The sequence below is a fragment of the Hydra vulgaris genome, chromosome 06 (assembly GCF_038396675.1).
Source record: "Hydra vulgaris chromosome 06, alternate assembly HydraT2T_AEP".
NCBI lineage: Eukaryota > Metazoa > Cnidaria > Hydrozoa > Anthoathecata > Hydridae > Hydra > Hydra vulgaris.
The window spans coordinates 24,502,501-24,518,371 of record NC_088925.1 but is presented as its reverse complement, the minus strand read 5'-3'; the positions used below and the strand labels follow the sequence as shown (position 1 = coordinate 24,518,371).

The following is a 15,871-nucleotide window of genomic DNA, read 5'->3' as shown; positions in this document are numbered from 1 at the left end:
GAAAATTTTATATTAGACAAATTTGTCAGTAATTAAATTTTTATTTTATTATTTAGATTGTATATTGCTGGAAAGATTAACATGTCTTTTAATTTTCAAAACTATTCAAGTATTGCAAAAAAAAAATTCAAATATCGAATAAAACATGCAAATATATTGGAATATTAAGTATTCAAATTCTCAAACAGGGTAGCCTATTCTTTATATTAAAGATTTTTATTCCTTAAAAAATATTAGAATACTTTAAGTTCATATTTTTGTTAAACATAATATTAACATATAGGTATTTAATAAAAATATGCACAATAATGTTTCTACCAATTATTTAATTTTTTAAAAATTTATTTATCTTCCAGATAAATCATGTCATCAGTTTGGAAATTTGCTGTCCGGCATAAAATTCTAAATTTAAGAGTTGTTAAAAGCCTCTGCAATAGATGTGGTTCTGTTGTAACATGCTCTGGTGGATCCACAACAACTTTGTGAAATCATACTTTGAGTCATGGAGTTATTATCAATAGCCCTTCGAATGGAGAATCAAGCAGAGCTCAAATCCACCACTATAAAAAAAATTAAAACTATGGACTGAATATGAGCTGAAAGTTTAATACAAAATATTAAGGATCATTTGAACTCATTTGGTCTCTGTATGAAAAGGGATATAGTAGGTTCTACTCAAGATGGTGCAGCAATTAACAAGAAGCTCATGCAATTAACAGACATTGTTGATCAGTTTTGCTTTAATCATGCAACTCATCTTGGTGTATGCAACACGTTATACAAGAAAAATAAAGACACAAACATACCAATTTCCAAGGAAACGGACAGTGATTCAGAAGAGGATGATGGAATTTATGATGATAATTTTGGTTTTGAATCAGTAAACAATGAGATTAATGTTGACTACTCTGAAATTTTGATGAATGCACAAAAAGTAACGAAATTCATAAAAATCTCATCAGTTCCTAATTAAAATTTTAAGAAAAAAGATCTAAAGAATTAGGTTAAGAAATCGAACTGCATCTGGATGTTGGTCATTGTTGGAATTCACTTTTTTCAATGACTGTACCTTTAAAAAAAACTAAGAAATGTTTTTTCTAGACATTTAATGAATTAAATACTCTTGATGTAATCAATAAGCTAAATTTTGAGTCATTAGCTTCATTACATACCGCTTTAGAGCCAGCAAAACTAGCAGTGAAATTCCTTAGCAGAGAAGATGCGACGTTATCGAGAGCAGATACTGTTCTTGAATTTATGCATCAACCGCATCTTTATTGCAATCAAATTTAAAAAGCGCATTGATAAAAGAATTAATGGAAATGTTATGCAGTTGTTAAGGTGCCTAAGAGATCTTTTAGTTGTTCCATTAAAAAATACTTTAAACTTTGCTGGAAAACTTATGTTTAGGCTTTTTGTATTTACTGCTAATGACAAGGAACCACTAATAACTGAAGCACCATGTACAACATTGGAAAGTTTACCTGTTGGATGAACTAATTGCACTTCTCAATAGAGATAGCATCACGCACTTGCCTAAATCTACTGATCAAATTAAATGACTTAAGCAAGAGTTTTTGCTGTACCGCAAGACAGGGAAAAGAACAGAAAATCTTGAAAAAATTTACAATGCGATTTCTCAATGCGAATTACAAAAATTATTAACTTATTTTACTATATGAATTAATTCTTGAACTGAAATGTAAATTAGTTTGATTCAAATAATCATTCAAATTATAAAAGTTCAAATCACAAGAGTTTAACTGCATACATTTTATAAAAATTTAGTATAAAATAGTTGTTGTTAAGTTGTCAATATAAAACTTTATTGACTTGTCCATTTTACCTTTATTTACAATAGTTAATACCTTTGGATCAGGTGAACTTTCATGAAGCTCTTTGCTATCCCCTTCATTACATGTCGGTTTGTCAGTTTTTTCTGATTCTAAATAATTTGAAGTTTGTGAGTTCATTTTAATTCCATATATTTTTCTACGCTCACGGTCTTCGTAATCTTGAAACATCTTTAAATCAATGCATCCACCCTGGGCACGATAATCATTTAGTAACTTTCCTCTTTTTTTTTCATCATCAATATATTTAATCAAAACAGAAGGATCAGTGAAAATATGAGGAGGCTTTATTCTTACTTCTGAAGAAATTTTAACAGAATTTTCAACCCATTCATGGTCATCCTCTCTTAGTTTACCTGGTCTGTAAATAGATCCATCCAAATAACGTGACCAGTATATTCTATCAGATATGAAGTCCCTACAACTACTTTTTGAACCTTCTTCTGTTAAAAGATAAGGCATAGTGTATGTGAGAAAAGGTGAACTTGATAATATAATTCTCTGAAGACATTTCTGAAACTTCTTTGCTTCTGAATCAGAACTTTCAACATTTATGGCATTGCCATCCTCTGTATTGTCTTTGTCTTGCAAACTAGAAGCAGATTTTGATTTTGGTAGTAGTTGATCAAGGCTTGGAGGCATTGCTAACTCATCTAAAAGAAATTTCATTTCAAGCTTGGAATGGTATGCCACATATATAAGGTATTGAATAATTTTCTTCACTTTTATGAGAGTTTTAATATTTCCGCCTCTCAAAACTAAAGAACAACCCAGGTCAGGTGCACAACCTTCAAAGTACATAAGAGATTTAGCCTCACCATTCTATAACATCAAAATAGTTACAATTTACTTTTCTACAAACAAAAAATATTTAATAATACTAATATCTATTAACATTTTTTTTAGTTCAATTTAAATCAATAAAAAAAAAAGACAAATAACAAACTAGCAGCATAAATTTTTCTATCCGAAAACTTTGACATGTTCCGAGTCTTGGTTTAGTTATTTGTTCCATAGTTGGCAAAATGTCAGCACCAGTACACCGTGATATGTTCTCCATAATATGAGGTTTGATATTGTGAACTAAAGTTATTCCACCATTTAGAAGCATTTCTTGTGCTTTACATGCTACGTTTCTTTCCACAAGGAGAATGTTTGGTTTTAAATCAAGAACTCTTCTAACAAAATTTTGTAGAAACGCATGTTCCTGCAATACCATTGGATCAAGAGATACCATTTTATTTTCAACTCGCTGAAAAAATTAAAAAATATGTATATATATAATTTTTCTGTCCAATAGCAATACATTATTGCATTTTAATTATTTATTTTTTAGCACAATAACAATACATTACAACAATACAATAACAACCATTATTGTATTGTAATAAATTTCAATAAAATAATAAATTTCAAAACTCATATTATTAATGTAATTTAAAACTCACATACAATAAGTATCGTTGTTGTAATTAAAAAATTTAATACAATAACATCACATATTGTTATTGTATAATGTTTTATTCCATTTATACTACATTTACAACTACATTTATTATCATTTATAATACGTTTATGACTATATTTATTGTCATTTATACTACAACATGAATTACAAGAATAAAGTTAACCAAAGACAACTTTATAATAATCATATAATAATAATAATAATAATAATAATAACAATAATAAAAATACTAATAATAATAATGGCAATAATAATTATAGTAATAATGAAAATAATGACTTAAATTGTAGAAATGAACAATATAACAAAAATCAAACAATAATGAAGAAAAACAAAAACAATTAAAACCTGATATTCAATGGCACAACTCATCATAAGAATTTTAGGAGATGTAAATACAGTGTTCATTCGTTTGTGAGAAACATTCTTAGGGAAAACAACCCCATTTATTAAATGACAGTCACTCTTTAAACCTCCTGGTACTTTTGTAAACCAAACATACCTTCGTATATCCATATCATCATCACGGTGGACATCAGGAACTACCTAAAAATTATTTTAAAATGTTTTTTTGTTTTTTTTAAAAAAGGTATATAGTTTGATTCTCACCAAATTTTAAATATATTGAAATGAATATTTTAATATATTTAACAAAAATTATGATCTACCTTTTTCTTACTGAGACAAATTTAATTTTTTTTTTTTGCTTTTAAACAAGAAGTAGGGTAAGTTGGCGAATTTTGGGCAACATTGAATTTCGTGCAAATAGTCTTTGGCAACAAAAAAATCACATTCTCTGTAATTTTTTACCAGTTTTGTTTCATGTTTAATTTAATACAATTCTTTTTTGTAAAGTTATTGTTAAGACCATCTCAATAGTCCAAAGATTTATAGTAAAAAAGATGTTTTAGATCGCTATACTATGGTTTTCAACATAAAATGAAAAAAACTCAAATCTATTCATATCAAACTTTTAAACTTACTGTGCAATAATAAAGCGCGGCACTTCTTCAAAAGAAATAGTAATTGTCACCAAATTTTACCAAAGTTTAGAATGGTAAAAAAATGAGAATTTCATTTTTTTGATATTTAAATATTTTTGATATTTAAAGCATCAAACTTCGTGCTATTTGCCCAAAATTAAATTCTACAGTAATAAATTTCGTACATTTTACTATTTTTATTTAATGACATTTTAAGTGCTTTTTTGAGGTTTTAGATATACTTAAAAGCAAACTTAAGGTTGCTAATGACATTTTTATGACATATTTATGACATTTTTATGACATTTATTGCTAATGACATTTTTAAGACAAAAAAAAAAAAATTCAAACAGCTGGTTATCTTCTTGATTTCTTTTGACTAATTTAATATTTTAAATCAAATGTGAACTACAAAAACTGAATGATTTTATAATAAACATAATTTGATTTTGCAATAAAGTTGTTACTTTCAGTTAAATATGAACCACAAAAAAAGAGAAAAGTACCAAAAATACAATGAAGAAGATGGCTGCTGTATGCAGCGATAATAACTTTTCATCAAAAAAGGCAAGTATAAAATATAATGTACCTGCTCAGACAATTGATGATAGAATAAATGGCAGATATAGCGCTGCCATGCAAAAGATAAGTTAGTGTTCTTTAAGTACTTATATACTAGTAAGAATATTAAATAAAATATTCTATGACCAATAAAATCATATGAAGCATAAATTGGTTTTTATTTTTTTACTTTAAGGTTGCAAACCTGCTCTAAAAGAAGAAGACGAAGCAAGGATAAAAGATTTGTTGATTAAAGTAGCAAAAATAGGATATGTTATTTGTCAAAACCAAGTACCAGTGTTAGTAAAAAATCTTTTAGACAAGAAAGAACAACATTTTATAGTAGAAAACCAACTCAACAACAAAAAAAAAAAACAAGTTTAATACCATAGCTAATAGAAAGTTGGTAAATAATTTGCCAAACAAGTTTTAGATCTACAGGTAAATAACTCCTACTCTATTAAATTTTATGAATATAAAATAAATTATTGACACAAAATTTTTTATTCTGATTGACTTATGGTTGATTTATAATTTTTTAATGCGTTTTAATCTTTTAAAAAGATGCTTTAACGAATTTTCAATTCATTAAAGCATTTTTTTTTAATTTTTATTTGGCAGGTTTTTTATAAGGCATTCGGATTTTGCAAGGAGAATACCGGAAAATTTGGGCCACCAGCGGCGAAACATTTCTTTTACTCAAATTATCCAATGGTTTACGGACCTGAAGAATTATTTGCTTGAAGAGCATCAAATAAATGTTTCAGAATTCTTATTACCAGACTCAAGCAGAGTATTTAATTTGGATAAAGCAGGGCTTCCCCTGGCAGGAAAATTAGCAAGGCTAAAAATAAATACCTCAAAAGGTGTAAAAAATGTTTATCCATTGCTCTGACACAAAAATGCAAATAATAGTTTTTGGCTGCGTATTCCAAAATGGAAATTACCAAAAACCTTTGGTTATATTTCCAGGAGCACAGCCTCATAATAATTAGATCATGTGAACCTATCCAACTAAGTTCTTCGCACATCCATAAAATTTCGAGCAACTTTTTTTTTTCATGGTTGGCTAATAATTTCTATCCATCCATGAAGAAATATGTTACTTTTCCATAATTGTTTTTATGAACAGACACTCAACGCATATTAACATCAGTGAGTTCTGTCGAAACAATGGAATTATTTTGCATTGTTTTCTGGTTCATGCTAGCCCTTAGATGTTTCAGTATATGGGGTGCTAAAAACATATTGGAACGAAGCTTTAAAAGATTTTAGTAATCCGTTGACTAACATTGCAATGACAAAAGTTAACTTTTTTTCATTTTTGAGATTGCTTAGAAAAAAGCAAAAGGTATACTAACAAACATTGTATCAGGATTCAAGAAGTGTGGTCTTATTCTATTTAATCCAGAGGCATATGATTATACAAAGCTTAAAGATTTTTCTTCAGAAATGCAACTGTTTTCATCCCCTATGTCGCCTTTGCCTGTATCTTCAACTGAAATATTTACTTTTTTGAGGTGCTCTAAAAAAATGTAATCATTACTATCAGAGAAAGTCCTGGTAACATATCGAAGACGATTTGAAGAGGGTTATGACGTTGAGGATAATGCAACTGCTTCAGATTGGAAATGGAATATGTATAGGTGGTTGCATACTAATATAAATAAAAACAAAATCTCCACGCCCAAATTATAGCCCAATTGTAATGCAGATGTCCTAACACCAAGTAAAACTAAAAAAACACTACAACTACTACAAAAATACAAGCCTCCAATAACTATACTTCTAGTACGTATAACAATATCCCAAAGAACATTTATTTTGTGGCAAACCTACACAGTATAAACCAACAACTACAGAATCTGATAATCTAATATCTGGAGAATCAAGTTATTCTGGGTATAATGACTCTGTGCTTCAGCATCAAATTTGACCACTACAGCACCACTCAGTATTAAAAACTTTTCCTTTGAACCATTGGCTTCATTAAAAAAGTTCTACAATAATTGGCAGTATTCTCCATGTAAAAACTATTTAAAAATTTCAAAAAATGTCATAATAAACAGAAAAGATCCAAAGAGGCTTGTTAAGACACCTCATGCTGTCATTAGCATCAATTTTTTTAAAAATCAATAAGATGTTCAAGAAAAAAAGAAGCAAAAAAAATGAAGAGAAGGAAGCAAGAAAAAAAGCGAGAGAAAATACATAGAAATCAAAAAAATGTGTCAACAGTTATCCCAAAAGAAGTCAGCCTCTGAACCTGAGCCTAACATTGAATTTGGAAAAAAAAAAAAAATTTTTTTCTGATTTTTATTTTATTAGTTTGTAAAATTTCAATATGACAATTTGATTTTCTTTTTAGCATGAGCATAAGATATAGTTTCAATGCAACTTCAGAATAATAATTGGCATGTGATGTTTAGGGCAGTGGCGTGGCTAGAGACACAGAGCACCCCCATCCCAAAATAAAACATGTCTTAAGTGCTTCAAATTCTAAAAAACTTTACATAGTTAAGTATTACTGGTTTTGGGCTTACCCCAAAAAAGTTCTTTAGAGTTTTTTAAATTATTATAATCCCAATTAGCAGGGTTGTTATCTGTCAAATATATCTGAGACATATTTTTTGCCGACATAAAATATGTCCCACATATTTTTGATTGACATATTTTGACATAATTTTATGTCTGAATTATTTTCTGCTGACATAAAATATGTCAGACATATTTTCTGTCGACATATTTTGACATAATTTTATGTCTGAATTATTTTCTGCTGACATAAAATATGTCAGACATATTTTCTGTCGACATATTTTTATATAACTTTATGTCTGAATTATTTTTTGCTGACATAAAATATGTCAGACATATTTTCTATTCTTGAAGAAAAAATCAATCTAACAAATTTATTGCGCATTTCAACTTAATTTACAGAGTTAAGTGAAAATAGTTTAACTAATTTGTTGCTTTTTTGCAATCAATTATGCTTCATAAAACTTTTACTTTAAACCCTATAAGCAAACATCAGTTGTTTCATAAAGGTCTTTTTCTGCCCTTTTTAGCGATGTATCATTTGATAGTATTGACTAATATTGGCATTTATTGACTTATTTATTGATTATGACTTATTTATTGATTATGACTAATATTGACATTGATAGTATTGACTAATATTGACATTTGATAGTATTGACTAATATTGACTAGTATTGAGGCATCATTTGATAGTATTTGATAGTATTGATTAGTATTGATTAGTATTGGCGCTTTCCCTTATTAGAATATAAAAACCATCTCAAGCTGAGTTTTTATTACTGAAAGTGGTTTTTATTAGTATGACTAAACTTAAAATGATTTCTTTGATTAAAATAATAATAATAAAAAAACTTTTTCAGTTATTTTTAATTATTAGTTGATCCGGAAAAAGATTTCATTATGAAAAATTGAATTCAAAAGATTCTATGAAAAAAACGGTTCACAGAATTTCAAAAAATTCATGCCAAATTAAATTCATTTAAGCTGAAGAATTTGAAATATTTCACAAAAGTTATATTCAGCTCATTAAATTCATATTAAGAAGATTAACTGGTAATAATTTATAACTAATTACGAATAATATACTTTTAGTTATAATAGTTATGATTTATTTAACAATAAAATAATTGACAATTGCATTATAACAGCATAATTAACTGCCATAAACTTGCATAAAACGTTTTGAGTGAAATATATATTGGAATAATTATTTTTTTCGTTTTCCTTACGATTTAAAGTCAAAAATGGAGAATAATTTATTGAATGAATCAAATATTAGTTAAAAATAACTAAAAATGTTTTTTTTTAAATATTATTTTAATCAAGAGAATAATTTCAAATATGCAACTCATTTTTTACCATCACGTCAAGTTGTAAAGATATTTGGGTTCAAATCTTTAGAATTTGGGGTAAAGTCCCTAATATTGTCGAAAAAAAGTTGTTCAAAAGTATGTCAACCTGAGTCTCAAAAGAAGCGTATTTTCATAGAGATTTTAAAGATGTTATTCGTTTGTAATAAAAATAAGTATTTTTTGTATTATTGCTAAAAAACATTTTGTTGACATTTTTCTAAGAGTCTTTAGCATTTTTTCAAATAATTTTTTTGCCAAAAAATTTTAAGGAAAAATTTTTATGTTTTCTAAAATCTCTATACTATCTTATAAAATACGCTTTTGTTTGAGACCCAAGTTGACATACTTTTGAACAACTTTTTTTTTGACAATATTAGGGACTTTACCCCAAATAATAAAGATCTGAACCCAAATATCTTTACAATTTGACGTGATGGTAAAAAATGAGTTGCATATTTGAAATCAAAATGTGAAATGCAATCCAAAAAACAAATTGTTTGCTCGGCACCAGAAAAAAAAAATTTTTTTGTTGACCTTTAATCATAATTGATTGCAAAAAAGCAACAAATTTGTTAAACTATTTTTACTTAACTCTGTAAATTAAGTTGAAATGCGCAATAAATTTGTTAGATTGATTTTTTCTTCAAGAATATCAAACAGCAGATATAAAATTATGTCAAAATATGTCCATAGAAAATATATCTTACATATTTTATGTCAGCAAAAAATAATTCAGACATAAAATTATGTCAAAATATGTCGACAGAAAATATGTCTGACATATTTTATGTCAGCAGAAAATAAATCAGACATAAAATTATGTCAAAATATGTTGACAGAAAATATGTCTGACATATTTTATGTCAGCAGAAAACAATTTAGACATAAAAATATGTCAAAATATGTCGACAGAAAATATGTCTGACATATTTCATGTCAGCATAAAATAATTCAGACATAAAAATATGTCAAAATATGTCGACAGAAAATATGTCTGACATATTTTATGTCAGCAGAAAATAATTCAGACATAAAATTAGTCAAAATATGTCAATCGAAAATATGTGGGACATATTTTATGTCGATTCAAAAAATACAAAGCAACTTTAACTTCACTGCTTACATCTAAGAAATATTTAAGTATGCTCATATTACCAAGGTGCTCATATTACCCTAATCTACCCTAGATATATAAAACCTATTTCATTAATTTGATTTTTGTTTCATTTAAATCTAATATGTTGTTTTTATATATTTCTTATAATTTTATTTATTGAAAGTTTTAACCTGCGTAATATTTATATTCAAAATTATTAATTTTTTTTCTATATTTCTATTTAAGTTAAATTTGAAATATTTACAGTATAGACATCCTATAGTTTAAAATTTAAAAGTTATTTAAAAAAAGTTATATAAAATTTAAGTAACATTTAAAATGAGACTATTCTCAGAGGCAGATAACATTTTTGATGAAAAAAGAGCTAGTTTGCTGCCAAAAAACTGGATAGCAGCTTTTTTTGCACCGCACTATTTCTGAACTTCTAGAAATTCCTAAATAATTGACTACTGTAAATAAAATTACATTGTGTTTGTTAAGAATTTTGTATTTTTTACCTAGATTTATCTTTTTACCTAGATTTAGTTCCAGGACAATGATTTTTTAATTTAATTTACATAGTCAGTGACGCAAGTCTTAAAAAAAAGGTAAAAAGTAAATTGCGGCATATTATAATTCCAGCCTGAAACAGAACGACCTAAAAGTTACAAAATCCGGCCGGAATTCCAGCTGGAACAGAATTCTGGTACATCCATAATTTTTTTACAGATGCTCATATAAGTCTTCAATATTCTATGACATATTTTAAAAGATAAAAAAAAATTAGTACAGCCACAAATTTTCATACATTACGCAGTAGGTATAAAATACTCTCTTTGCTTGACTGTCAAGAAATGACAGAAATCAACACAAATTTAATAACAATGACACTCAGTACTTAAGACCTCTTCATTAGCAACATAAAAATGACAAATAACAGGGCTGAATATTATAATTAGCAGCATGAGAAAGACAAATAATAAGACTGAATATTACAATTAGTAGCATGAGAAAGACAAATAACAGGACTGAATTTTATAATTAGCAGCATGAGAAAGAGAAACAGCAGTACTGAATATTATTATTAGCAACATGAGAAAAAAAAAAAACAGGACTGAATATTTTTATTAGCAGCATAAAAAGGACAGAGAAAGACAAACAACAGGACTGAGGACACTAATGAATTTTGAGTTTAATCCATGGATGTTTAAATAGTTTTATGTGTGTTATAAAAACCACAAACATGATTTAATATATATAGTATATACTTATATTTTCTATATTTTATACAAACTATAATAATATGGTAGGAAAAAAGAAAATATTTGTGACAAAAATAAAACTAAATACAAATAAAATTAAATACAAATAAAAGCACTTTATCTAAAAAATAATTTACCATTTCGCTAACTTGCAATATAAATGGCATAATTATTTTATCCCATTCAAGTAACAAATGATCCTGCTTTAGAAGTTGCTCTAACATTGCCTTTAAATGATGCTGAGAAGCTGCACTGTTGGTAGAAAAGAAATAAAAATCTTTTTAAAATGTTAAAAAAAATTTATTACTTAAAAAGTCATTACTATTAAAGTATTATTTGTTTAAATATAAAAAGCTCACAACGTTCAATCAAAAGCTAATCCCAAAATCCTTTTTAATCAATTTTTCATACATACATATACATATATATATATATATATATATATATATATATATATATATATATATATATATATATATATATATACACATATATATACATATATATATATATATATATATATATATATATATATATATATATATATATATATTTATATACACACATATACATATATGTATGTATATGTATATAAATATACATAAATATATATATATATATATATATATATATATATATATAATTAATTTAAAATTAATTTAGAGTGTCTACATTGGTCTCATCATAAAGTATTGTGATAACAAAGTTAAAACATTTTTAAAAGAAATATATTCTTACATTATTAAATTTGTTATTATTTACAAAATAAAATAAACAGAAACATTTTTAAGCAATATCCACTTGTATCATAAAATAAATAATTTTTTAAATAAGACTACTTTTTATTTCGTCTATTCTCATTATTAGGTAAACTTTTAAGCTGAGTGTGTTATAAGATTTTTTTTTTTCTGTTTTAAAAAGTTAATAAATCTATAGTTTTTGAAAATTAAAGATTTCATTGATTTTGAACAATCAATTTTCTATAAAAAAAATTTTTGAACTTTATTTCTCATTTTTTCATATTAATTATTTTATTTTAGTATTCTTATAAGATTTGTTATTTAAAATAGCAAAAAGAGGGCATATATATATATATATATATATATATATATATATATATATATATATATATATATATATATATATATATATATATATATATATATATATATAATATAAATTTAGAAAAACGTATAGAAATTTGGACCCTTCATAATTTAGGCTTTTCTAATCGAGAAATTGGTCAACGCCTCAGCATTTCAGAGAGTTGTGTCATAAAATGATTAAAAGAAAAGTAGAAACGGGGTCTTTCTGTGATCGTAAAAAAGTAGGGAGACCTCATTCTACTACGAAAAAAGAGGATAAGTAGATAGAAATTAATTTTTTACAAAATCGTAGACGCACAGCGCCAGATTTAGCAGTTGATTTTAATGAATGTCATACCACAAAAATAAGTACAACGACGGTAAAAAGGCGACTTCTTGAAATTATGCTTAAAAGTTGTGTGGCTGTTAAAAAACCACATCTTACAACAGTCCACAACAAAAAAGATTAGTCTGGGCCAAAGAACGCAAGAATTGGACTGTAGAAGAGTGGAATAGAGTACTTCTGTCAGACAAATCAAAGTTTAAGATTTTTGGGAATAAATGCCGGTCATTTGTTCATTGTCGGGTAGGAGAAAGAATGCTGGAGCAATGTACTATGCAAACTATTAAGCATGGAGGTGGGAATATAATGGTTTGGGGTTGTTTTGGTGGTGGCCAAGTGGGATCAATCGCCAAAATTGACAGGAAAATGACAAAAGAAGTCTATTTAAAGATTTTGAAAAAACATGTTTTAGTCTGTGGAACCGAATTAATTGGCGAACGATTCTTGTTCCAACAAGATAATGATCCTAAACACACTGCTAAAGTGGTTAAGCAATATTTAAATAAAAAATAAAAGGAAGGATTGTTGAAGGTCATGACTTGGCCAACGCAGAGTCCTGATTGTAATCCAATTGAGTTATTGTAGGATCATTTAGATTGAGAAGTCCAAAAAACTCCACCAAGGGGTAAAAATGATCTTTGGGAGGCAATCCAAAACATATGGAAAAATATTGATGAGGAATATTTTAAAAAATTGATTGATCGCATGCCACATATCTCCCAAGCGATAGTCAAAGCTAAAGGTGGCCATTTTGATGAAAAGATGATTTAAATAAAAACTTTTATTTTGGTTATAATTTTTGATTATTATTATTTTTTTCTTTTCTCTAAAACTAATAAAAGAACATAAAATTATCGATTTGTTATATTAAAGTCACAAATCAAAATTATTCTGACACATTTTTCTTTTAATATCTGTAGTTGCGATAGGTGCGTCCAAACTTATGGACAGGAGTGTATATATATACATATATATATATATATATATATATATATATATATATATATATATATATATATATATATATATATATATATATATACATATATATATATATATATATATATATATATATATATATATATATATATATATATATATATATATATATATATATATATATATATATATATATATGTATGATGTATGTATATATCAGGGTCTATTCTAGGAAAAAATTTGGGCGGCGGTACCCCTCATTCCGACAAACTTTAGCGGAAAATCGGCATTTTCTTCGCAAAAAAAACAATATTTGCCGTAAAAATGTAAAAAAAAAAAAAGTGTGTATATATACATATATGTATGTATGTATGTATGTATGTATGTATGTATGTATGTATGTATGCATGTATGCATATATATACATACATATATGTGTATATTTACATATATGTATATATATGTGTATATATATATATGTGTGTGTATATATATATGTGTATATATAAATGTGTATATATAAATGTGTGTATATATATATACATATATATATATATATATATATATATATATATATATATATATATATATATATATATATATATATATATATATACACACATTTATATATACACATATATATATACACACATATATATATATATACACATATATATATACATATATGTAAATATACACATATATGTATGTATACATATGCATGTATATATATGCATATATATATATATATATATATATATATTATATATATATATATATATATGTATATATATATATATATGTATATATATATATATATATATATATATATATATACACACACACATATATATATATATATGCAAATATATATATACATACATATATATATATATATATATATATATATATATATATATATATATATATATATTTATATATATATACACTGCAGGCCAAAAGTTTCCGGATACTTGGATCTTGTTTAATTTTTTAATTAAAACTCCCATAATTATTTCAAAAAAATTCTTATATCATATTTATTTATAAAAGATACATATAGTTACTATTTAAGAAAAAGAAAAAGAAAAAAAAAAAAAGAAAAAAAATACTAACAACACTATTATTATTAAACTGTCTTTTCGTCAAAAAATAACCCACAAGTTTTTATCACTTTTTTTGCGATCCGTGGCATCCTATTTATTAATTTATCTATTATTTCGGGTGTAATTGATAACCAGGATTCTTCTAATATCTGCCATAGGTGCTCTTTGGATGTTGGGCATTTTTGTCTGACCTTTCTGTCCAATTCTTCCCACAGTAACTCTATTGGGTTCAAATTTGGTGATTGGGCCGGCCAGGTCATGTTTTCGAGGACACCATTATCCTCTTGTTCCTTTATGTAGTTCTTACATAATTTTGAGGTGTGTTTAGGGTCATTGTCCTGCATAAAAACAAAACTACGACCAATAGTTCTTAAGCCAGAAGGTATAGCATTGTTTTCTAGAATTGTTTTATATTGTTCTTTTTTCATCATACCCTCAATTTTAAATAGGTCACCAACACCAGCTGAAGAAAAACATCCCCATACCATAACTGACCCACCACCATGCTTGATTGTCGGCACTAAACACTCTGGGATTATTTTTTCTTTTGTTGTTCTTCTGATGTAAATTCTACGTCTTTGCCCAAACAGTTCAAATTTGGACTCGTCGGTCCATAGTACTTTCCCCAGCCTCCTTCTGTCCAATTTTGGTGGTCTATAGCCCATTGTAACCTTTTCTTTTTATTTCCAATCCATAGCAACGGTTTCCTGACCGCTATACAGCCAGAAAGTCCTGCTTGTCTAAGACGTCGTTTCGTAGTGGTAAATAAAATAGATTTTGAATGACTCCTTTTAAAGCCTGAAGTTATTTCCGGGGCTGTAAGTCTTCGATTCCTTTTACTCATCAATATTATACTATTATCTTCTGCTTTTGTTGTTTTCCGTGGTCTACCAGATCTTTTTTTGTCTTCAAAAATGCCTGTTTCTTTCCATCGTTTGATGGTATCTTGTACAGTACTTCTGGCAACTTTTAATTTTTTGCAAATTTTACGAACTGAATAACTTTCCTTATGTAATGTAATTATTTCAGAACGTTTTGCAACCGTTAAAGAAAGTTTCTTACCCATATTTTTAGTTAAATAGTCGAATTATAAAATTTTAAAATTTTTTTCAAGATTTTTTAATGTAACCATCATTAATACCAAATGAAAACTAAACAAAACTAAATATTCTTAATCATTTTAGTCGGCTATCATTAAATTATAAATATTTACTTCATGTTTCAACAAATAAATAACTTTAACAAGACCAAACTCTTTTGAGTTATGTAACGCTATATATCAAGT

General features: G+C 26.5%; 1 protein-coding gene across 2 annotated transcripts in view; it reads right to left on the bottom strand.

Moving 5' to 3' along the window:
* Positions 1-15,871, bottom strand: part of LOC101240098 (1-phosphatidylinositol 3-phosphate 5-kinase) — a 143,113-nt gene that overhangs the window by 59,039 nt on the left and 68,203 nt on the right. For both annotated transcript variants that reach the window (XM_065799671.1, XM_065799672.1), the window contains exons 12-15: positions 11,251-11,365; positions 3,670-3,867; positions 2,800-3,105; positions 1,869-2,675 (exon numbers count right to left, since the gene is read on the bottom strand). In XM_065799671.1, coding sequence (XP_065655743.1) covers positions 1,869-2,675; positions 2,800-3,105; positions 3,670-3,867; positions 11,251-11,365 — 1,426 coding nt within the window. The remainder of the gene's footprint in view (positions 1-1,868; positions 2,676-2,799; positions 3,106-3,669; positions 3,868-11,250; positions 11,366-15,871) is intronic.